Source organism: Drosophila miranda, chromosome 4 (genome assembly GCF_003369915.1).
Source record: "Drosophila miranda strain MSH22 chromosome 4, D.miranda_PacBio2.1, whole genome shotgun sequence".
NCBI lineage: Eukaryota > Metazoa > Arthropoda > Insecta > Diptera > Drosophilidae > Drosophila > Drosophila miranda.
In genome coordinates, this window is record NC_046677.1 from 4,478,722 (window position 1) to 4,501,297 (window position 22,576).

At 44.7% G+C, this 22,576-nt stretch overlaps 3 protein-coding genes and 1 long non-coding RNA gene across 15 annotated transcripts in view; 3 read left to right on the forward strand and 1 right to left on the reverse strand.

Moving 5' to 3' along the window:
* The window catches only part of LOC108163615 (protein madd-4), a 68,010-nt gene extending 62,418 nt beyond the window's left edge, over positions 1-5,592 (forward strand). For 3 of the 5 annotated variants that reach the window (XM_017299004.2, XM_017299007.2, XM_017299005.2), the window contains 4 exons: positions 2,684-3,067; positions 3,559-3,930; positions 4,011-4,161; positions 4,258-5,592. In XM_017299004.2, the coding sequence (XP_017154493.1) occupies positions 2,684-3,067; positions 3,559-3,930; positions 4,011-4,161; positions 4,258-4,403 (1,053 nt within the window). In that variant the 3' untranslated portion in view covers positions 4,404-5,592. The remainder of the gene's footprint in view (positions 1-2,683; positions 3,068-3,558; positions 3,931-4,010; positions 4,162-4,257) is intronic. The other 2 variants (XM_017299006.2, XM_017299008.2) reach the window with 1 other exon arrangement.
* Positions 5,593-7,874: 2,282 nt separating this feature from the next.
* Positions 7,875-22,553, reverse strand: LOC117185857. Of its 3 annotated transcripts, XR_001775613.2 has the most exons (5): positions 22,436-22,515; positions 12,313-12,543; positions 12,057-12,260; positions 8,387-8,488; positions 7,875-8,330 (listed from the first exon to the last, which is right to left on the reverse strand). XR_001775613.2 is itself a non-coding variant. In XM_033394142.1 (3 exons), the coding sequence occupies exons 1-3, from the start codon at positions 22,533-22,535 to the stop codon at positions 8,044-8,046; spliced, it is 489 nt and encodes a 162-aa protein (XP_033250033.1). In that variant the 5' UTR covers positions 22,536-22,553; the 3' UTR covers positions 7,875-8,043. The 3 variants fall into 3 exon arrangements, 1 of the variants encoding a protein (XP_033250033.1); XR_004473197.1 differs by lacking the exons at positions 7,875-8,330; positions 8,387-8,488 and adding an exon at positions 11,611-11,983; XM_033394142.1 differs by lacking the exons at positions 12,057-12,260; positions 12,313-12,543 and having other exon boundaries at positions 22,436-22,553.
* LOC108162934 lies at positions 8,656-9,367 on the forward strand. Of its 2 annotated transcripts, XR_004473198.1 has the most exons (3): positions 8,668-8,778; positions 8,834-9,273; positions 9,353-9,367. It is a non-coding gene; the product is annotated as an uncharacterized LOC108162934 (long non-coding RNA). The 2 variants fall into 2 exon arrangements; XR_001775614.2 differs by lacking the exon at positions 9,353-9,367 and having other exon boundaries at positions 8,656-8,778; positions 8,834-9,204.
* LOC108162932 (sodium/potassium-transporting ATPase subunit beta-2) lies at positions 11,131-19,122 on the forward strand. Of its 5 annotated transcripts, none has more exons than XM_017297915.2 (7): positions 13,556-13,751; positions 14,939-15,188; positions 16,944-17,084; positions 17,147-17,266; positions 17,324-17,616; positions 17,672-17,840; positions 17,902-19,122. In XM_017297915.2, the coding sequence occupies exons 2-7, from the start codon at positions 15,047-15,049 to the stop codon at positions 18,003-18,005; spliced, it is 969 nt and encodes a 322-aa protein (XP_017153404.1). In that variant the 5' UTR covers positions 13,556-13,751; positions 14,939-15,046; the 3' UTR covers positions 18,006-19,122. The 5 variants fall into 5 exon arrangements, with proteins under 5 accessions (XP_017153403.1, XP_017153404.1, XP_017153405.1 ...); XM_017297916.2 differs by having other exon boundaries at positions 13,556-13,742; XM_017297917.2 differs by having other exon boundaries at positions 13,556-13,686.
* Positions 22,554-22,576: the final 23 nt, after the last annotated feature.

Below are 22,576 nucleotides of genomic sequence, written 5' to 3' on the forward strand. Positions count from 1 at the left end.
TTAAATGAAATGACACACATTTCTGTACATTTCTGTATATTTCTGCTTTCTGTTCGAGTTTGTGGTTTCGTTCACTTCAGTTTCTGTTGGGTTTCGGTTCGGCTTGGGCTTGGGGTTTGTGTCTCTGTCAGGCGTGAGAATTTAACGATGTGCGTGGACCCAATGTTAGCTTTGTGTCGAGTCGAGTCGAGTCGCCTGCTCTCCCCCATGCCCCATATGAGGGCTACAGTTGCTAATGAGTCCCGTATTCGCATTCGTATTGAATGCATCATCATATTTCATCAGTATGGGGGAGTAGGAGTAGTCGTAGAAACTTTAGCACATAATTAACAGTCAAAGTAGTAGATCCTGGCATTTTTTTTGGATGCGGGGGGCTATGGAAATTTCTGAAGGCAGAAAAGGCATATGATGTCTGCATATGATATGCCATAAAATAGGAGAATATTTCCTAGGACTAATCTGTTTGTCCAGGCATATTTCCTACAAATCAATTATTCCTTATAGAGATTGAGGCTTTACTGGGCCTATTTATCCATTTGGAGCAAGGAAAGGGCCACGAATGACCCACATTTGGGTGGGCCTCTTCTCGCTCCAATCTCAGTCTCTTACTTTTGAGGTTGAGGCCCATCCCTGGAAAATAGCCATTAAATTTTGAAACAATAATCTGGCAACTGTTTTCAACCACAGTCCCTGCTTCGAGCTCCCTGCTCCCCCCCGTTCTGTACAGAAATTGGGCAAAAAGCAGGGCAGGAACTTTGAACTAATTAGAGTTGCACAGGCGGAACGGAACGTAACAGAACGCATGGCAGTTGTCGTAAGAGCAACGGCAAACCGGGCCCCCGAAAATTCCAGTTAGTGGTGCTGCTCTGCCCCATGCCACGACCCAGGGGAGGGGAGTGGGGGGTCAGAGTGCCGCAATATTGACAAGAAGCCCAGTAGAAACTGCAGCAGCAACAGAGGCGGAGGCAACAAAGAACGATTCCGATTGCGGTGACAACAATAAAAGGCAATGCAGGGGGGTGGGGGGGGCGGTCGTCTGTGGAGGCGTCATTGTCATTGTCGCTCTTCGCCGTTGTTGGCCAACAAATGAGGCAAGAGGGAAGGAAGGATGTGGCAGATAGAGCCTGCCACAGCCCCATGCACATAAAAGCGCAGCAGCAGCAGCAGTGGCTGGCAGCAACAGCAACAGCAACAGCAACAGAGCATCGAGCAAACGAGAACTATGCAAGCGCATTTGTCGGTTTCAAGTGCCACTTGGGAAATCATCTTTGTGTGCGCCTCCCACCGACTCGATGCAACACGGCCCAGCGCCCAGCGCCCAGAGCCCAGAGCAAACCCGACCCGAACACGCCGCCCTTCCACTGCCACCTCTGGGGGGCGGCTGTAAATGAAAACGAGACCAGAGCCATGACGTTGACGCTGGAAAGACTATGGTGTTTGACAATAAGTTCACAGGGGTGTCCATGGGAGGTTTGGGCTGGAACACAACAGATCAGAGGTAAATTTTCGGTGTTGGAGGTCGGTTCTACGATACATATAGTAAATGGAATTCGGGGATTTACGATTTTCGGATAAGGAATGGAAAATATAGGAGCATGATTAGGACACTGCCGAAAACTGTGTGAAAGGGATATAGGAGGTTTATATGCAATGACTACACCATCGAATGGTCCAAGGGACACCAATTCGGGAAAGAAATGCCTAGAAACGACCGTAGGGCGGTGCCGCATTACGCGCGACACGTAACCCCTGCAAATATTTATTATAAGTACGGAAAGGGTATGTTTTTATAGCTATTTAAAGAAGAGGAAGGGAATTAGTGGTAGATATAAAGTGGTAGAGGGGATTCTAATCCCTAGCATAAGATCCTAAAAGGTTCCATCTATAGGGTATGCTAAGGGGAGAAATATGATGGGAAAGAACGCTTCGATTTAGCTGAAACTCCTGATTCGTTCAACGCTAGTTATATGGTACATAAGTACCTTCCATTCCCAAGTACTCTTTACAATACGAATACAAGTACATGCGAGCACTTTAGCCACAAATCACGATACCATCTCTATGTTGTTTTGCCATTCCCACACTAATCCGTGGAAGAGTCAAAAGTCCACCTCCCAAATCGACAGAGAGAGAGAGAGAGAGAGGACGAATAACCCAGTGTAGCATTTGGTATTCAAATTTTTGCCATTCAGTTTTCAGAAACGGGGGAAATTAGGAGGCCAGATGTCGGGTGAGATGGTGAGCGGGGGAGCGGGTGAGCGGGTGTTACTGCGGATGGTATCGCATCCCCTTTCAGAGGGTCGGTCGGTGGGTCAATGGCTAATCGGATTTCGCAGTTCGTAGTCAGTCAACGTGAAGCAATTGATGGGGGTAATTCAAGTGTGCTGCATGCATGAAACATCCCACCTACAAATACGAACACGAATGCCTACGGGCTGCCGCACAGAGCTACTCCTCCCCCGAACACATTCACGCCAAGAGATCGATGGTCGTTATGAAAGCGGAAACGGAAATGCGATGGCCGTTGAAGCAGCACTGCAGAATGTACCTTGGCATATCGAACAGGAAAAACCACGACTACGACGGCGACTGGCCCTAGCTCTGGCTCTGAGATGGAGATGGAATTTGTGCACTATTTAAGCCAACATTTCTCATCCACCAATACCCCTTTCTACACCCACAGCTCTTGTGGCCGCTGCAGCGCTTCAAGGACTCACGTGGCCAGCATTTGCTGCATGGCGAGGCGCTCAAGTATGGCGTCGATTTGGAGCCCCTGCACTTCGAGCAGGACGAGCCAGTGCGTGTGATGACCAAAGAGCTGCTGCACACCGAAGCGGGGCCCATTCGCACCAGCGGGTCGGAGGGGGACAGGGACACAAAGGCCGGGGAGGCCGAGGATGTACCGCCGCACATGCCACATGGTCGATGGGAAACTGCTGCTGCGACAGGCGGCGGCACCACAACGCCAGTGCCGAGTCTCGAGAGCGGCGGCTACGTCTACAAATGGCAAGTGGGTGACTGGTCCAAGTGCTCCCAGGAATGTGGAGCAGCTGGCAGCGGTTTGAAGGTGAGTGAAGAGAGTCCTGTTCCTGGTAGCCAGATTAATGGGCGGCAGAGCGAAGCTCCATTGGCCGATATGCTGGAATGAGACAGAGGAGGACCCAAAGAATTTTAGGAAATGGAAATGGCTGTGGGCTTAAGGTCTTGTAGAACATAAATCCCCTTCAGTCCCTCAACTAAATCCGTTTTAAAGTCTAATCATTAATGAATATGCACTCTCAGTAGCTCCCTTCTCAGTTCTGAATGGTTCTGTTGTGCAAACAGAATGTCGTAAAAGGGAAAGAACCCGACGACATTTATGCAATAATTAGACAAGTGCACAGGACTCCTGGCTCCAGGCTCTCGTTTCTGCCTCAGCTCCAGTAGCCTCATAAAATCAAGCACAAGATTAAATATTTTAACAGTCAAAGGTTCCCTCCTGCTGCTCCTTATTTTATGTGGAAATTTATTCTTCTTTTCTTTCTCTCCATCCCATCCCATTCCATTCCATTCCCAAAGCGACGCACGTTGAGCTGCCAGCGAGAGGCAAAAGCAAAGGCCAGTGGCAGCACTAGCACCAGCACCACCGACGACAACGGAAACGATGTCGTGGATAATTCAGAGTGCACCGCCCACGGCCTGGAGATGCCCGACACGTTCCAGAGCTGCGGCAACGAGGCCTGTCCGCACTGGACCAAGGGCGAGTGGACGCTCTGCCAGCAGTCGAGGTGCCACGGACGGAATACGGCCGTGCAGCGCCGCGAGGTGGGCTGTCGGTACGAGAACGGCACCGTTGGCACTGCCTGCGATGAATACGAGAAGCCGCTGCCACGACAGGAGTGCTACAACGAGCGATGCAAGGGTGTGTGGCGCGTGGAGCCCTGGTCCGAGGTGAGTCCCTTAGTCCAGGCTGGCTTATTAAAGGTATCCATTATTAATCCGCACTCTTCCTGCCCCGTCCATCTCCCTAGTGCAATGCGCCGTGCGGTCGGCAAGGAATCAAGTACCGCATACTGCAGTGCGTCTGGTACGGGAGTCGAAGGCCCGCGGGCAACGTGTGCAAGCACCAGCCTCGTCCGGCGGTCATGAAGGTCTGCAAGAGTCCTGCCTGCCAGGTGAAGTGTAAGTATTGATCGTGGACACACAATATTCTACCATATACCATATATGGCCTTTGATTAACAATTTTGATTTTCTTTCTTTCTGATGATGGCGCAGTATCCCCTTCGGCGGCCCTGCATTGCCGGGACTCGTCGCGCTATTGCCGCAACGCCCGCTCCATGGGCCTGTGTCGGCTGCATCGCTACAAGGAGAAGTGCTGCAGCTCCTGCCAGCAGCAGCCCAACCAATATATATTCCATTAGCTTCTGGCGAGACGGCATAGGCATCGGCATCGGCAACGGCAACGACAACTCTACGAATTCTGCAATTCTGCAAGCAATTACTCTAAGTACCCCCCTAAGTACATCTAAAGAACTATAGCAAGAAATTCAAGTTAAACTTATCCATATGTATGTACTACCTGCAACACTCCTGACACTCCCGCACACTTCTGACACTCCTGACACTCCCGACACTCCCGACACTCTGACACGAACACTGACACTGACACCGACACCGATTCCAGTTAAATATTGTATTGAAATGAGGCCATTAGAAAATAGCAATTCGTTCGATTCGAAATTTGTTACACAGCCATAAACCACAGCGAGAGAAGAGAATAATTTATTGAAATTCCCCCCAAAACCTAACAAAAACGTAACATGTAAGCATGAGCAAATATTTGCAATTACGAGTAAAGTAAGGATAAATATTGTTAGATCTGCCCCAGGACTCGTTTCAATCGGGCAAATGATTTGCCAAACAAGAAGGAGCGAAACCCTTTTGTTTGGCCCTCCATTCGCCAGGGTGAACAGGAGTCAGTCGATGGCAGCAGCAGCTTTGCTTTAAGCAATTAAAACCATTATAAATTAATGACACGGAAAAATACTATAAAATGCAGCAGCAACAGAAAGCGGCAAACTATGAGGATTAGGTTACATTTTCACTGCTACAAAATACATAAATAGTATGAAATATGGAATAATATCCAAGTTAAGGAAAAGGAATGTCTAGAATAAATCAACTTAGCAAATAATGAATGTAAAGGTTGATGTATGACTCGACTAATTGCTGATTCAAATCCAAGATGTAGTCAAAATGTTTAGCGAATATCTCCACACTAATCAGCAAAAATCACTAATCACTAAATGAAGCATGACAAAGAAAACAAAACGAAATCCGCACTGTTACCTAATGTGAACCAAAATCGAATATTAACTACAAATATGTATATGTAAATATTATAGCAAATGAGAGATATTTACTATAGAGGCATCTCCTTATCGAGCTGCACCTTGACTATGCCATTGTCAATTTTCTTCACTGAATTTCCCTTGTTTTCTGATTCTGATTCTGCATTTATCAATTATCAATTCGCCTATGCCCCTATGAATATTGTAAATAATCGATTTCGGCAATTCATTTGAAGGCTTACCTTGTATGTAATTTAAACAAACGAAAAAAATAACTATATGAGAACTAAATATGTATGCGTATTTGTAATTAGTTTTTTATGAGCAAATTGTTTTATAAACCCTAACATAAATTTACATGAGTAACATAAATCAGGCAGCATGTTAGCTGCTAACTATAGTTAATGGCTAACATACAATTAACAACCGAAACAGAAACATGACGGCAGATCAGATCCAGTAAAAGTTGAACGCGTGCATACATATTTATATTTAAGCTGTTAAGTAAAAATTATAGATACGATAATTAACGGAAACAGATATAAAGTCAAGGAGAACCGAACCCTAACCAATGTTGAACACAGACAGACCCAAACAGACCCCAACACCCGCACACATACACAGACACCAATACTATCATACAGCAAGGATATGGATAATATGTATTATGATCGACGTAAGCAAATACAGCGAAAGCAACTGCTAATTATTGTAAGAAATTAAAACACAACCGGAAATAAATATTAAATATTGAAAAACTTGTGGCAGAAATGCACTGTTATTATTTTTACTGGTTGCTAAATTGTATTAATGGGAAAAATATCCTTGATCCTTGGTCCTTGATAAGGACTTCGTCAGATCAAGGATTTTCTTCCGATCACAGGAAGCCATCGCACACATAGATAGGCCCAAAAATAGCCGAGAAAACAAAATATGTAACTAGGAGTCCTTATCCAAGGACCAAGGATATTTCTCCGATCACTGGAAACCATGGCAAGTCTCAATCGGCCCACAAATAACGCAGAAAATAAGAAATATATGTCTGATAAAAATATCCTTTATCCTTGGTCCTTGATAAGAACTTCATCGGATCAAGGAGTTTTTTCCGATCACATGAAGCCATCGCACGCATAGATAGGCCCAAAAATAGCCGAGAAAACAAAATATGTAACTCGGAGACCTTATCCAAGGATTAAGGATATTTTCCCGATCACAGAAAGCCATAGCACGTCTTAATCGGCCCACATATAACGTGGAAAACAAGAAATTTGCGACTGATGAAAATATCCTTGATCCTTGGTCCTTGATAAGGACTCCATAAAATCAAGGATTTTCTTCCGATCACAGAAAGTCATAGCACGTCCTAATTGGCCCACAAATAACGTAAAAAACATGATATATGTGACTGGAGGAGTTATCCTTAATCCTTGGTTCTTTTAAAGGATTCCATCAGATCAGGAAAAATTTTCCGATTACAGGAAGCCGTCGCACGCCAAGATCGGCACACAAACAACGGAGAAAAGTAGAAAAGAAAATTGCCTTGTATTTTGTTGTTAATTTGAGCGGTCGCAAAAATGTGCCCCCAAAAGTATGCGACACATTTTTGCACCAACTCAATTTATAATTTTTTTTTCATGTGGAAAATTTTTATTTTATTGTAAACAAGTTTACTGCTACCTTTCGTGGCAACTTAATCTAGTTTTACATAACCAACTCAATTTGCGAATGGGCAAACGACTGAAAATTTTCTGGGATACCAGGCGAACAGAAATCAGCAGAAGGTCGCTGGTTTTTTTTTTCTGCACAGTGGCGCCCCTACCGACAGTTTTTGAACTACAACAAAATACAAGGCAATTTTCTTTTCTTCTTTTCTCCGTTGTTTGTGGGCCGATCTTGGCGTGCGACGGCTTCCTGTAATCGGAAAATTTTTCCTGATCTGATGGAATCCTTTAAAAGGACCAAGGATTAAGGATAACTCCTCCAGTCACATATATCTTGTTTTTTACGTTATTTGTGGGCCAATTAGGACGTGCTATGACTTTCTGTGATCGGAAGAAAATCCTTGATTTTATGGAGTCCTTATCAAGGACCAAGGATCAAGGATATTTTCATCAGTCGCAAATTTCTTGTTTTCCACGTTATATGTGGGCCGATTAAGACGTGCTATGGCTTTCTGTGATCGGAAAAATATCCTTGATCCTTGGATAAAGACTCCGAGTTACATATTTTGTTTTCTCGGCTGTTTTTGGGCCTATCTATGCGTGCGATGGCTTCATGTGATCGGAAAAAACTCCTTGATCCGATGAAGTCCTTATCAAGGACCAAGGACATAATAACAAGATCATTTTGAGTCTATCCCTATGTGTAATAGTTAATTTCAATGAAATCACCGCTTGCCCTACGAGCGCTCCTCGGCCAGCAATATGAACAACAGCCTCGGCACCTCATCGGTGCAGTCGTCGGCAGCCTATGGGCAGGAGCATCCAGAGGTCCGTGACAGTATTGTACGCCGAGACGGAAGCCATTGGTAGCCACTGGTAGTTCTGCAGGCTCTCGTTTATTGTAGTACCTCTTGGTCAGCAGCAGATAGTGGTCTCCTCCTACCAATGCACAGACCGAATCAGGCCGCCGGCTAATTGATGTCCCAGTGGTTGTCATTAATGTAGATTATGGGAAACTTGTGTGGAAAGGCGAAATCCGAAATCCGAAATCACGTTGTGAGTGCTTCTCCGCGGTGGGCTGCAGGACTTCGTCGGTGAGGCCTGACTTCAAGAGTCCTCGTTGAGATTGAGGTTCTGATACTGTTGCTGATGACAGTCCACGTCCACATCATTGGGTAGATGCGGCTTGGGCACATACCGCGTGTAAACACCCTACAGCAGAATGGCTGGGAAGGGAACGAGCGGCGACTTGTCCATTTTGTCGCTGTGCCTCCTCGATGTACAGTTACCCCGGTCAGTGTGGGCCACTGCAGATCGGCTTCCCAATAGTGATATCCTGGAAAAAAAATCCTTGAAAATTAAACAATTCTAATATCATTTTGAGGTTCTTACGGATAGTCTGTACGGCATGGCATTGAAGGAGGCAACGGATGAGTACCAGGACTGCGCCAGTTTGGAATCCAGTGTGACACACATACAAGTACATATGTATATCTAAAAAAGAATGCACAAATAAAAATAAAAAAAATAACTTAGTATTAATTTTATCGATAGCATCAAGGGGTCCAACACTGTATAGAACCAGCAAGAATGAAACATTAGACAAGTAGCATAAATGACACAATAGCAATGGCTTCCTAGATCATGGTCGATATCTGTATCTGGTATATATCTGTATCAATCCAAGTTATCTATTCTTTAGATATCCCCTAAGAAATTTAAAAATTAGACATTTTCTGTTTCTGTTTTACTTCTTTATTTTTTTGACTTCTGACAAATTAGTGGTAAGTTGCAAGGAAAATAAATGAATTATGAAGAAATCAATTCTATATTCTACAGCGGCTGCTCAAGCAAATGCATTATGCCTGACTATTATGAACCGGATAATATGCCAAAATCGCATTGGTATACGATCATCGCTCTGATGGTCGTGCTAGTAGTCATTTTCGTTATCATACTCTTAGTAATGATAATCGGAGTGGCCAAATATAGCAGCGATGCCAATGAAAACAGCAGTAGTAGTAGTAGTAATCCCAATACCGTACGTACCACTACAACTTTAGCTTGGGGAGTTCTTAATCCAGGTGTCGGTGGCGGCCCTGCTGAGAGCGGTTCAGGGCCGGGTTTCCCACCGATTGTGAATGGATGATGATGCTGGTGGTTTCAATAAAAATAATGTAACAAATACATAATATATTCTGGAAATATTATTGCATTTTCTTTAAAAATGGCTTTAACACATCGGACCTGGCCAACTTGGAAACCGTTGAAGAACAAGTGTAACTACAATTTATATTTTTCGTATTTTCTAAGGAAACCCAAAATACACCAATTTGTTTGTATTTTATCGCACGCCAGATTGGACCACAAATAGTGGGGAAGTCGACATAAGAACAGCTGGGGAAGTTGCAGTCTAAGGACTGAACCAAGGATCAAGGATATTTTTCCGATCACAGAAAGCCATAGAACGCCCGGATCGGCCTACAAATGCCACAGAAACCGAAATTGCACCACACATTTGAACTTCGCGGCTAAATTTAATAACTAGAGATGACAAAAATAGTACGGAAATGATATCGATACTTTCGTTGGTTTTACAGTGGCGCCCCCACCAGGTGGTGCCACCTACTTGTCAAGCTGGAAACTATGGGAAAAGGGCCGATTGTTTCCGTTTCCGCTTTACAGCACTTCAGCTTGAAGTTTTTGGCGCCAAACAACAAACACAGGCAGGCTCAATCTTTGATTGCGAATAAGCGCAACCACTACCTTCTCTTGAGTATCTACATTACGACTATCTTCGCCTTGGCACAGGCTGGAGCACATATGTATATGTAGAGGAATTATTTGGCACCAAGAAAGTATAGTATAGTATTGGCAAAGCAACGACCTGACGTAACCGTAATTGCAAGAGCATTTTTGCTTCTATTGCTTGTATGTATCATGCCTCATCATGTATCTCATCCTCTCCTATGCGCGGATTCGACAAAGTTGCCGTACAAGCCGAGTGTGCGAGTGGGCGTACAACGGAAATTACCCATTTGTGTGGCACTTGGAGATCGTTAATCTGTATACATCCTAAGCCCAAATAGAAAAAAAGAAGAGCGTTTCCAGCCGGCTAAACTTTGCATTCTACTCGTATCCACAAAACAATTGACAATGCAATCCATGCAATCGCATTTTCAATCAATTTAAATGGCCGTCCTGTGACGTCTGTGGGAAAACTCAAATCAAAAATCGATTTCAGATACAGATGCATGAAGAGAATTGGTGAGAGAATTAGATAGATGTTCTTTTCTTTCGGGAGATCAAGATGCAAAGACCCGAATAGACCTGGAGGACCAATGGAGGCATTGGAAAGGAGAGGTACAAGGAAAAGAAGCCCCAATTCGAGTCAAGAGAATTACCTGTCGGAGGATTGGGAGGTCAACCGATTTGGGTAGTATTTGATCAATTTAGTTGCAAAAAAAAAGGATTTTAATGGCAATAAAAGGGTGTGGAACAGTACAAGAATAAAGATGAAAGTTGTCGAAATCCCTGTTGGAAATCTACCATAAAGAATTGTTGTTTCAAAGATCCGAATGACAACGGCGCTCTGAAACAATAAGAAAACAGTAGCAGAAACGGCGGCGGGTTGATTCGTAAAGTACGCTCAGTGTCAAAGGAAATCATATTTTATCCAGCAATTAGCGAGGATGAGCCAGGCCGGGCCGGGCAGCAGCGATTTGGACTAGGTCCGAGTACATGATAGAAGTACGAGTACATTATATACAATGATCCCGTCTTCCAATTCAATTAAGTGGAAATTGTGTCACGCGCCGCTCACTGCGAGAGTCTTGTTCCACGGCTTAGAAGTGGCACTGTCTTGGGATGGCAGGGCATGGCAGATGCTCGGATTCTCGCTTAATGAATCCCGGGAGCGGCACACAGTTTCACTTTAGCCACACAGATTTCTCCACACACACCGGCCCTCACATACACCCCCTCCATATACACACGGCCACGCACACAGGCAATCAGAGAACATAATATTTGATTAAGAACGACACTTGCTGATACTCGGACTATTTTGTCGTGTTTCCAGAAACGATGGACCCACAGTCCAGATCAGTGTCGCGAGGCACGCAACGGTGTCAACTTGGCGTGCAGCGCAAAATCCACAGTGTCCGTGCCGATCCCCAATCCACATCCAACTCCAAATCCAAACCCAAACCAATACCCGAACCGCAACCGACCTCGCACCGGAGCCAGGAACAGAAGCAGAATCAGAGTCTCCATCAGAACCAGGAGCATTTGCAGGCCCATCTACAGGTCTCCGAACCGATCCCGACTCTCTGCTGAGCTGCGAAAGCGACAACTCGCATCGGACAGAATGCCGACCATCACCGAGGACTGCATCGATGGCTTCCAGCAGTACTATTCCCGGCCGCCGGAACGTCCCAAGAAGAAGTCCCTCAAGCAGATGGTCTACGACTCCGAGAACAACGCCTACTTCGGACGCACCATCGATAGCTGGGGTAAGTCGATAAGTGCCACACGGATCTTAGCTCTATATCCATTACGTAAGTGACCCACGGCCGCCGCCGTACCCTCAAGTCGGTCTGTCGGTCGGTCTGTCTCTCTGCCAGTTTGGATTTAATCAAAAGAAATCTCTTTTGTTGTCGCATTAGCGCATACAAATACACATTCAGAATTCAGAATATCAGACCTGAACGCAGAGATACTCGTATTGTATCCACTTAATCCGTCGCTATGCTTATGCATCTGTGAGTCCGTTTTTTATTGCCTGTCCAATGACATTTCGTGGGCCCCACCGTTGGATTCGACGGGACTCGACTGTGAGCTCTGCTCTGTTCTGATCTGTTCTGAGGTTCTGTGGGGGGCTTACAAGTACATACCCATAGAGTACTTGTCCAACATATCGGTCAATTATGCCATTATGCAATCAGTCTATGACCCCAGCTACAGCTATGTTCTGCAGAGCAATCTTTTCTACAAATTAAATCCGTTGGAGGCAGTCACCTGCTGTTCAGCTTTGACCCCCAAAATGTATCCTCCCACTTACCTCACTGATGTCTCAAGGGCCTGTTTGGTGCAGAATCCTTTGGCTCATAAAATCGATTAAACAGGGGAATGAAAGAAATTCTGCGCTAAATTCTCTGGAATATGCAAAAGTTTTGGATAGTCGTTCGATATTTTGTCGCACGAATGAAGCGACTGGGCAGGGGGCTTGCCCCCGATTTGATTCCTTTGTCCTTCTTTCTGTATCCTGAAATCCATCGTATAATAACAAAGTATCTAATTCAAGCGTATCTACATACATCCTGTCTATAATATGCCTATACCATAGCTGCTAAAAGAGATACCTCTACCACATAACTTTGGATGATTTTGCAATGAACGTATGGGAGGTTGAAATTGTATTGTACTAGGCATTCCTGCAGGGGTACTCCACGATGCCGTCATCAAAGCTGGCCCTCTTCCTCTTCGATGTGTCCTTCGTTTTGAGCGCTCAAAGGCTGCCTCATGGTCCTGGCCATTCCATTCTTATGCTATGGAGATGAAAGACCAAAAGAGAGTGAAATATTTATGGGAACATGTGAGAGAGTGGAATGTTGAATAGTTGGTTCGACATTATTTTGGTGGGAATGCCAAGTAGCTGGTGGGGTGAAGAACCCACCCCTTGTGTTAAAAGCAACCCCAGAGAGCAGTGGAAACTTTAGCTTGGAAGCTTCTTGGAGTTGTACGACAATTTGTTGACTGTTTTTGTTCCCTGGATTTTGTTTTTTTCCCCCTTTAGTTAGTTAGTCTCTCTGGCAGGCCTCCTTTTGTTTCTTCGATTGTATCGCATGTCCTGTGGCCGCTTTCGAAAACTGGTTTTGCCCTCTGTTTGGCCAATGAATCTAGCCCAAAGGCATACACACAGATACGCACGCACACCCTCAAGCAGTGAGATGTGCCTGTGTATTGGTCGGGAACCGGGGCGGGAGGGTTGTTGGTTTTCGTATTCAATTCCACCGAAGGTGAAGGCTCATACGATCGTCTGCCGGTGCAGGTACCACCACAGAATGCTGCACTGAAAGAAAATTCGCTCTTCATCAAAATAAATCCTTGGCTGAACGTGGGATTCCAAGCGGGGCATTCTCTCGGTGTGGCCATGAGCAATTTGCACTTAATGTGCATCAAACGCCACTAATCACCCTCTGCCGCGCCTAATTAAAGCAAGTGCAGGCCAGAAACGAGACATTCATTTCCACGACAATTACAGAGCCCGGAGTGCCAGCACAATGCAACCCAATCTCAGTCCAGAAAACCCAGCCCCGGCCCCAGCACCAGCCTCAGCCCAACCCAAAGTCGGAAACCACCCATTATTCCGCATGCCGCAAACCACTCGAACGAGAAATGCCGCCAAAAGCGTTTTCCACTCAAAACAAACTCGGTTCTCTCCGAGTGCGCGGAGAGAGAGCGAGAGCAGCCCGGACGAAAAACAGAAACAAGCCCAGCCAAAAACTGACTCAAGCCAAGTCCGTTGTTTGATATTGACAGACTTTCGAGTTTGGTTTGGCCTACAGTCTGGATTGGTTTTGAGCGGCGACTAAACGTGCGACGGCAGACTGGAAAATACAAGTCGAGACGAGTCGAGTCTAGTATTATAACCGAAATAAAATTCGAGCTACGGAGTTCCTTCTCGGAGTGTTAGTTGGGTGGTGCCTGGAGAGGGGAGCCAGTGTTTGCAGGGCGGTGCGAAGCGGTGCGTGAAGTGCGTCAAGTTTTTTACAACAGAAAAATATCGCAAGATACTCGTAAAACCATAAAAATATCCATAAAATGCTCGAAATTTTGTCACGCCCGAAACGCTGACACACACACACAAACACACACTTGCGTTTAGAAAGAGTAAAACTTAAAGAAGAAGCAAAATATCTCTGGGTTTTGGGAGTCTCTGGTCTTTCGAGGTTCCGTTCCGTTCCCCAGAAGAACGAGCGAACGCCGCTCTGCTGTTGCTTCAAAAAGGTGTGGTTGTTTGTTGTATGTGGCCTGGTCTCAAAGTGCTAAGAGCACACCTAAGAGATACAAGCCACACACTCACAGATACGCGACCGCGCAAGAGTGCCAGGGTGTGTGTCTGTGTGCGCGTTTGGCAAGAGCTGGCATAGTTTGTTGTTGCAGCTCGGATGCAAAAATAAGTAGAGATACATACATACATGTAGACAGAAGAAATGCGGCCGAGATACAATACTTTCGTATCTGCCAGCTTGCCAATGCCGGGTCAATGCCAATGCGGCATTGGAAGCGCCACAAAGAGCAACAGTGAAACGGAACCATGCCGCAGACCGCGTAAGACTCTCCTCCTCCCTCTGTTCGGCTCTTGCTCAAAGTATCTGGCGGATACACCAACTTGTTGGTCTACGACTGGAGGAGGCTCGTCCCCTAATCGTCGGCGACTGGTGCCGTGCCTGCCTCCTGTTGTGGCAAGTTAAGAAGAACCGAAAAAACGCGCCAAAGACTGCCACAAAGGCGAGAGGGTGGAAACGGGTAGAACTAGAGTGAAGCAAAGAGAGAGCGAGATACAGAGCGGAAGGGAGAGAGAGAGAGAGAGGTGGGGTGGTGGCGGTAGTGAGAGCCCGAAAAGTGTGTGGAAAAGAGCCAGAAAACGTGTCATCCGCATCTGCGAGTACCAACCCAACACTTTTGTAGATACATCTGTGCCAGTGCCAGTGCCAGTGCAAGTGCAAAAAGTAAAAATGAATGAAAAACTGTAAATGGCAAAATATATAATTCTGAAAATGATTTTCGAATTATTAGCAATGTTACAAAACAGTCGGCGGGCATAAGACTGCGACGAAACAACCGAAAAAGTGCGCTGCAACAGATCCAAAGATCCCAAACAAGTCCTGTACTTCCCTACAGTGTTCTCATTGTTTTTTTTTTTTTGTATCCCCTTAGATTCGAAATATCGACCAAGAGTGCTTACAAACAAAGTATTTACCTAAGTAATCCACCGAAACAAAATCAAAAAATAAAACATCGTTAAAGTAAAGAACCCACCAAATCATGTCCAAGGCACAACCAATGTCAAAGTCCTTTACGGACGAGGATCTGGCCAACATACGTAAGCCCAGACCCTTCCATCTGGGCCAGTTCTTATATAACTCCGAGACGGGCACGGTCATGAACAGGGATCGTGCATCATGGGGTAAGTTATAGGCGGTTGCTCGACTGGGTACTCGTAATATTTAAATGGATTTTCTAGCAGTTTAAATATTGGTGTTTCCAATGGGGTAATTATTACCTCGACTCTCAGTCGTAGAACAGGCAAACGTGATTATTTCGGATCTACTTTGTTTCAGCCCCATCCACAATCATAAATCACTTGGTATGCCTATACTTAAAACCTCTCTCTGGAGCCTTCACTGTACGAGTAATGTGTACCCTCAATACCTCCCCATTTCCATTTCGAATGGCTTACATTTTCGTTGAGAGTTATTTTAATTACACTCGTTCCATTAGACCTTTTTGTGGGTTGTGAATGGTGGGTGGTGGCTGGTGGCTGGTGGCTGGGGTTGACACACTTCGAGGAGTGGAGCGGAGCGGAATGGGGAGTCGCTGGTTGCACTTGACGTGCAATTTCGTTAGAGGAAGCTGCTGGCCAAATTAACAAGATACAGAAAAGTGTTCGCGAATGAGGTCGAGCCTTGGGAACCTGCATCTCTGTGTCTCTCAGGCAATTGCCGCTACTTAAGCATATTATAGTATAGTATATAGTACATGTTTTCATCTTTCAATTGGATGGAAAGGTTGTGCCTCTGCTGGGGTCGCCAAAAGTCTGACTATTGGCATTTAAAAAGATATTCTTGGCAAGCCCAAGGCCCACTGGCTATATATAGCCTATAGACGAGTGTCTAGTGTGCAATGCAGTTATGCTGAAATGGGCATGGCGAAAGCCCGAACCAAAAGAAAATCCAAATAAAAAGAAGAGCATGGGAAATAGTGGAAAATCTGTAATATTCTAAATATCTTTCTCTCTGTGAGAACATCTCTTTAAACTGCATTCCCTATGAAAAAAAAACAGAAAAATAATGAGAATAGTGAAACAGCTTTCAACGAAATTAAGTATTTCTTTGGGGCTCTGTTTTTGTTTGGAGTTCTCTCGAAAACACAAAGAAACCATGGCTTTACGTAGTAGTTCTCTTATTTTCTTTGTACATTGTCTGGAGCTATGTTTTTCGAGTACTTTTCTCCAAATACAAAACTCAATAGAAGCAATAAATATTTTTAAATTCTATTGACCCCAAGCATACACTTTGATCTTGGCTTGAGCTCACTCTCTTTGCCCGGTGTTCCTCTCTTTCCCTCTTTGGGTTCGAGCTCTGTTAAATATCTCTTGGCATTTGCTGGCCAACTTCTTCTGGGAGTTGAGGTTATGTCGATACTACTCCGCTCTTCAGAGGCACAAACCCACACACGGACGTAGCACCCGAAGAGCGATCACTCAACACACTCGCACGCACACACCCGTTTAGAAAGGTCTAATTGCTTGCTCTTGAGCGTATCCGACTCATTAAGAGAATTCTCTTAAGAAAATCTAAGAGTCCCAGCGCGAGTCTATCTATACGTACTTATAGATATATGTGTGTATTATTATCATTGTATCTGGATGATTCAGAGAACAGCTTGGCGGTGGTCGGCGTCAGTTCGCCGCCACTTTCCACGAACTCGAGAACTTGGGTTTCCGATTCCCCAGTTTTGTTTATATCTGAGTAATGCCGGCTGTCTGGGTGCCCCCTTGGTGATTGCACCGTCGACTAATTAGACGGTTAACCCATCGTTGACCGACGACAACTCCCAAGTGATTAATTCAATCAGCTCAATTGAGAGTCTCTGGGGCTTGGGTTGCTCTCTCTCAGTCTTCATCTTAATTGTAATCTAATAAGTATTTCCTCTTTCGCAGCCAAGATTGGAATATTCTATGTGGCCTTCTATGGAGTGCTCGGCGCGTTGGTGGCCATCTGCATGTGGGTCTTCTTCCAGACCCTTGATCCACGCATCCCCAAATGGACCCTCGACGAATCGATCATCGGCACGAATCCAGGCGAGTAGTACCTTGAAGGCGCACCCCAAAATGGGATTAACTTTGGATACATATTCCATTAGGTCTCGGCTTTCGTCCCCTGCCGCCAATGGACAATGTGGAGAGCACCCTGATCTGGTACAAGGGAACACAGCATGAGAACTACAAGCATTGGACAGACTCCCTGGATGACTTCTTGGCTGGTAATATCATCTGGGCTGGGATAACTAACCTCTTCTAATGCTATCCAAATATTATAGTTTACAAGGTCCCTGGCCTGACTCCCGGTCGCGGTCAGAACATCTACAACTGCGACTACAACCAGCCGCCGCCGAAGGGCCAGGTGTGCGATGTGGACATCAAGTCGTGGACTCCCTGCACAAAGGAGAACAACTACAGCTACCACAAGAGTGCCCCGTGCATCTTCCTGAAGTTGAACAAGATCTATGGCTGGATACCGGAGTACTACAACGACTCGAAGGACCTGCCCCAAACGATGCCACTGAGCCTCAAGACCTACATTGCCGAGGTCGAGAAAACGCAGCCGCACAAGGTACAGAAGGAAAGGACAATCATAGATCAATATTAATATCAACACTTATTTATAGCTCAACACGATCTGGGTGTCGTGCGAGGGCGAGAACCCTGCCGATCAGGAGAACATTGGAGCTGTCAACTACTTGCCCGTTCGGGGCTTCCCCGGCTACTTCTATCCCTACCAGAACTCCGAGGGATACCTGAGTCCTCTGGTGGCTGTTCACTTCCAGCGTCCCAGGCGTGAGTGGTCCCAGCAGTCCCTTCGAAGATCGTTGAGTACATGTAGCCCTTCCCCTTTCAGGTGGCATCATCATCAATGTGGAGTGCAAGGCCTGGGCCCGGAACATCCATCACGATCGCAAGGAGAGGATCGGCTCGGTGCACTACGAGCTGCTGATTGACTAATCTGGGATCGATCAGATGGATATGATAGATGTTGTGAACTATTATATGTAGACCTAGGAGACACACCGTACGGGCAATCCAGAGTCCACGAGACACCAAATCTTTGAACGTTGCTAAAATGCAAAATTAATTGTGAAACAGTCCCACGCGAAACAAGAAACATTTTTTGGATATAACTATTTACTATTTACCATTTACCATTTACTATTTAATGTGTAGTCACCTTTACACGATATTTTGAAATTTGAAAACCCCATAGATGCTCCGTAAACCACAAATTAAAGTAAATTCTTTAGATATCACAATTTAATAAATTCGAATCTCTTCTTATACAGAAAATATATACCTATAAAAAAAATATATTTAGCGAGAATGTAGTGTACCGCCTAAGAGATGATTTTAATGATTATGAGCAATGTTTTTGCATTACAAAACAAAACAAAACAAAACAAAACAAAATGATAATGATAAATTTCATAATAGTTTACAAAACTGAATGCCGAAATGGGGAAAGAAATTAAAAGAACACCATTATTATTATAATACCATCCCTAATAATAATAATAGTAATGATAACGAAGGCTAGCCAAGTACGAATCTCATTTAGCGCTGCGAAAAATGTTTTAAATGAAAATCAAATTCAAACTGCCATTTCAACAAAAATTGACTACCATTTCTGGCAAAAGAGAGATAAATAAAAGTACATTTTAAACACATAATCCCCCTTTAGATATTTAAATTTATAATGATTACTGTATAGCAAAAGAAATGTTTACTAACCGCACCGACAAATCCTTTTACTATACATTTACTCGTGACCACCACAGACCAATTTTTGTGAACCAAACGATCCCTTTAATATTACGTAGTTTCAGTGTAGATCATATTTTTAGAGAAATGTTAAAGCCCATCCGCATTACATGAAAACAAAAGCAAAGAGACAAAGTTTAGGAATTGATATTGGCAACAGAAACAGAACAGAAAAAGAACAGAAACATAATTTAATTGTAAGCTCCACTATTATCTATCTACAGAGAGTGAACTGTGGCCAGCGGCTGAGAAATCACTTCACAAATCGTTTTCAATAAAAGTCAAATGAAAAATAGAGAAACCCAAAGACAGACTGTGGAGTTTTTAGCGGGCAGAAGCGTTGCCACAATGTAAAGTCTGAGAGTTGTATATATGGGCTGGTTACAACCTACTTAGATACCACTTATACCAACTCATACCAAGATTAGGCAGGTCCATCAATCTGGGTGCTCGCATGCCTCCCCGTCATATGGCCACACATTGGATTTACGTAAACGTAATCGTCTGCCCGGCGGCTGATAAGATAGCGAATGCCTCAAGGCACACGGGAACTGCTGATAAAACAAAATCACTGCAATCTCTGCCGTCACCTCGAGGCACTGGTCAGCGACCATTCGGATGGCCAACTGACAATAAATACAAAACTTAAAAGCCAGATTGATACGCTTTCACCCACCTACATATATGTAGATAGATACATATATTGAGAACTTATCGGGCCGATTCGGCCAATTGCGTCATTGGAAATCATTAACAGAATGCTGCTGCTGGCTGGTGTTTGCTTTTTGATATATTGTTTATTTTTAAATTGCCAGGCGAAAGGTTTACTTTTGCATTTGTGCTAATCAATTAGGGGTACAAACTCATCAGCGCGACTATCGAACACGTTCCCGTTCACGCTATCGAGAGATCGTTTCATCGAGGGGCACAGAGGGACAGAAGGCTTCAATCAAATGTTGAACGCACTCAAAGTGTACCCGATCGAAGATCAATATTTGGCTGTTAAAATTCGCCAGATGAAACAGTGTTTCACAAGGGGATCGATCGCCCGGATTCAGGTTTGCACTGGTACCGGCACCAACACCAGAGGCAACATCAACATCAACATCCATCCGATAATGGTGTATTAATCAATGTGCTAATCGAACATGCAGATAGTTGAAATATATTGTCGATGATGATGATGATGATGATGGTGGTTTATCGATAGCCCAATAAAAACTCAAGGAGTGAGCATAGAGTAGTCCAAATCTCCAATACAGAAATAATTAATATTTTAAGTTCTTTGATAAGATAGAGGCTGGTAAAGCCAGCAGAATTTATCACTCAGATGGTAGAGATTTCTTAGAGCACTCGAAAGTGTTCAGTTCAGTTCGGTTTTATGGTTCCATACAGGTTTTCTTTCCACATTGACGTAACAGAATTTGTAGTTCTGTGTGTTTTGTTTTAATGATTCCATTCCACAAACAATATCAGCGAAATCTTTTCAAAATTTGTGTTGAGTGACGTCAAGAGGGAGAGGAGCCATTATGCTCGATCGCTTTTGTGCTCCGAGAGTGTAATCAATAGATCTGGACACAGACATGCATATACTGTGATATGTATGTGTCGGGGGGTATATTTTAGCAACCATCTAATTGAGAGCTAATTGGCTACAGAGGATTGTCCCCTCTCTTTCGAGTACAGACTGCAAATAATGACAGAAATCACTCGCTAAATGACAGAAATCAAAACTCATCTCTAATGAGGAAGCCCAATGGGATCGGGGATGGAAAGATCTCTGGGCACACACCCACACAGACAGGAATCACAGCTGGAAAAATCACAAACACTTCAGTTCAGACCAGATAAACTGGTTTGCCCGACACATACATATACCCCGAGGGGCCATTGGAGTAAGTAAGTATCTTCGGGTCGGGTCTCGGTCTCGGTCTCGGTCTCTGTCTGCTGTAATTATCATTTGCTTAATTCAGAGCTCAGATTCAACTTGAGGCTCCAGTACGACAAGGGAACTTCTTTCATGAAAGGAGGATAAACAGGGTTTGGATATAACCAGATATAACCGACCTGTTGGGGCTACAACAAGCAGTTGTGGGGGCTTTTTCCAAACATAATTTCACACATAATTTGTACGGGTAATGGACTCTCCATGGACCATTATGGATGGGGTTTCCTTCTTATCAATTGCTGATTGGCATCGCCTTCCATCTCGCTGTCGAGGGGGCTGCTCAGCTCCTCTCCCAATGAGAAAACGGGGAAATGCGACTTACAATTCTTGCACCTAATGATGTGCTGGGCCGACGACATACTTTATGCACTCCGACTCGAACTCTTGGGGGATAAAGTCGTTGTCAAGTGTAATTTAATCAATTTATGATGATTACAAAGGGGATGCCATGCCAAGTATCCATCGAGAACAATCCCAAGGATACATTCAGGGGGCCGTCGGTCTGTTCTGGAGTTGCAGTGGGGTGGCGGCGGGGCGGGGAGTAGGAAATGCTCGTTTATGGGGATTAATCAACTCAAAAGTGCTATGACATTGTCAAAAAGCTACTCGTAAGAATGAATCTTATAACGATGATTAAGGAACAACAGAACGGAGCACCACTGAAAGCTTTGTCATGGAAATTTCCCCAACAGTTCGAAAGAACGATCCTAAACATTGAGTTTTAATGCAAGAGGCAGCAGTGGAAATCACATGCAACGATAGCAGTACATTAAGCATAACGGCGGAGTAAGCACTCTCCCTACGCCACTCCCCACTCTCCAAACCCTGGAGCAGCCAATGTACTCCACTCTCCGCGCATGTCGCAGTGGGGCAGCGGGAGAGAGACATAGAAACAGAGCGAGAGACAGAGTGAGAGCGTGCAGCTCTTGGATTAGTGTGTGTGTGTGTGCGTGAGTGTTGTTCTTTGTGCTTTTTATTTGAATATTTACAAAGATGCCGTTCCGTTTGTCATAGATGACTACAGGGGCGCATTACACTGGCTGAGGGGCTGGGGGCACCGCTCGCCGTTTATGGCAACCCGCTGCCGAGAGATCCGCTCATGGCAATTACCCCCTCAAACGTGTTGTTGTCTGGCCACTGTCTGCGCTCAATCATTTATTCTATTTGCGTGGCCACAGTTCAGAGAGGAGAGGAGAGGAAGCGAGAGAGAGAGCGTACCGTTGGCAAGGTAAAGCACCCACACTTGCACACACTCAAATAATCCGACAGTAACCACCCACCACACCACTCCTCTAATCGAGAAGCTTTTGCTGTAGCCTTTCCTATGTTGTTGCTTGGCAAAGTGTCGAAAACGTTCAACAGCTGTCAGCGTACACTGAGGGAAAGTTGCAGCCGATGAGGGCTAATTCTAGCAGGCATAGAATACTCGTAATCTTCAGGGTAAACAAAATGAATATCTGTAAATGTATCTGTCACAAATGTCAACCGTGGTTAAATATTATACATTTTATATTTACAAAACTAAATTTAATCTCTAATCCTTAATTAGCGGTACTTGGAGGTCGATTGTCGAGCCTTAAAGATCGGACAGAGCTCATCAGACACAGCTTAATTTTATTCCCACTATTACTGTTCATATGAAGTAATATTACTATGCATTACTATTACTTACCATCGGTTTCTCGCAGTGCTAGTGCCACTCTTATCTTGGAGCTTTTTGCTGGCGTCCGTCTCCGCTGTGTGTGCTTGCTGGCGGCGAGAGAGCGCCACATGAGCAAGCGTCAACACTCGCGAGCAAGTAAAAAGTAAAGTA

Bases quoted from the DNA above. Each gene is read 5' to 3' on its own strand.
- LOC108162932 (XM_017297914.2), top strand. From the start codon at position 11,364: ATGCCGACCATCACCGAGGACTGCATCGATGGCTTCCAGCAGTACTAT. The intron at 17,617-17,671 runs GTACAGAAGGAA...ACTTATTTATAG, and splicing joins AGAAAACGCAGCCGCACAAG to CTCAACACGATCTGGGTGTC. The intron at 17,841-17,901 runs GTGAGTGGTCCC...TTCCCCTTTCAG, and splicing joins TCACTTCCAGCGTCCCAGGC to GTGGCATCATCATCAATGTG.
- LOC117185857 (XM_033394142.1), bottom strand. From the start codon at position 22,535: ATGTGGCGCTCTCTCGCCGCCAGCAAGCACACACAGCGGAGACGGACG. The intron at 8,489-22,435 runs GTAAGTAATAGT...ATTCTTTTTTAG, and splicing joins AGCACTGCGAGAAACCGATG to ATATACATATGTACTTGTAT. The intron at 8,331-8,386 runs GTAAGAACCTCA...TTTTTTTTCCAG, and splicing joins CCATGCCGTACAGACTATCC to GATATCACTATTGGGAAGCC.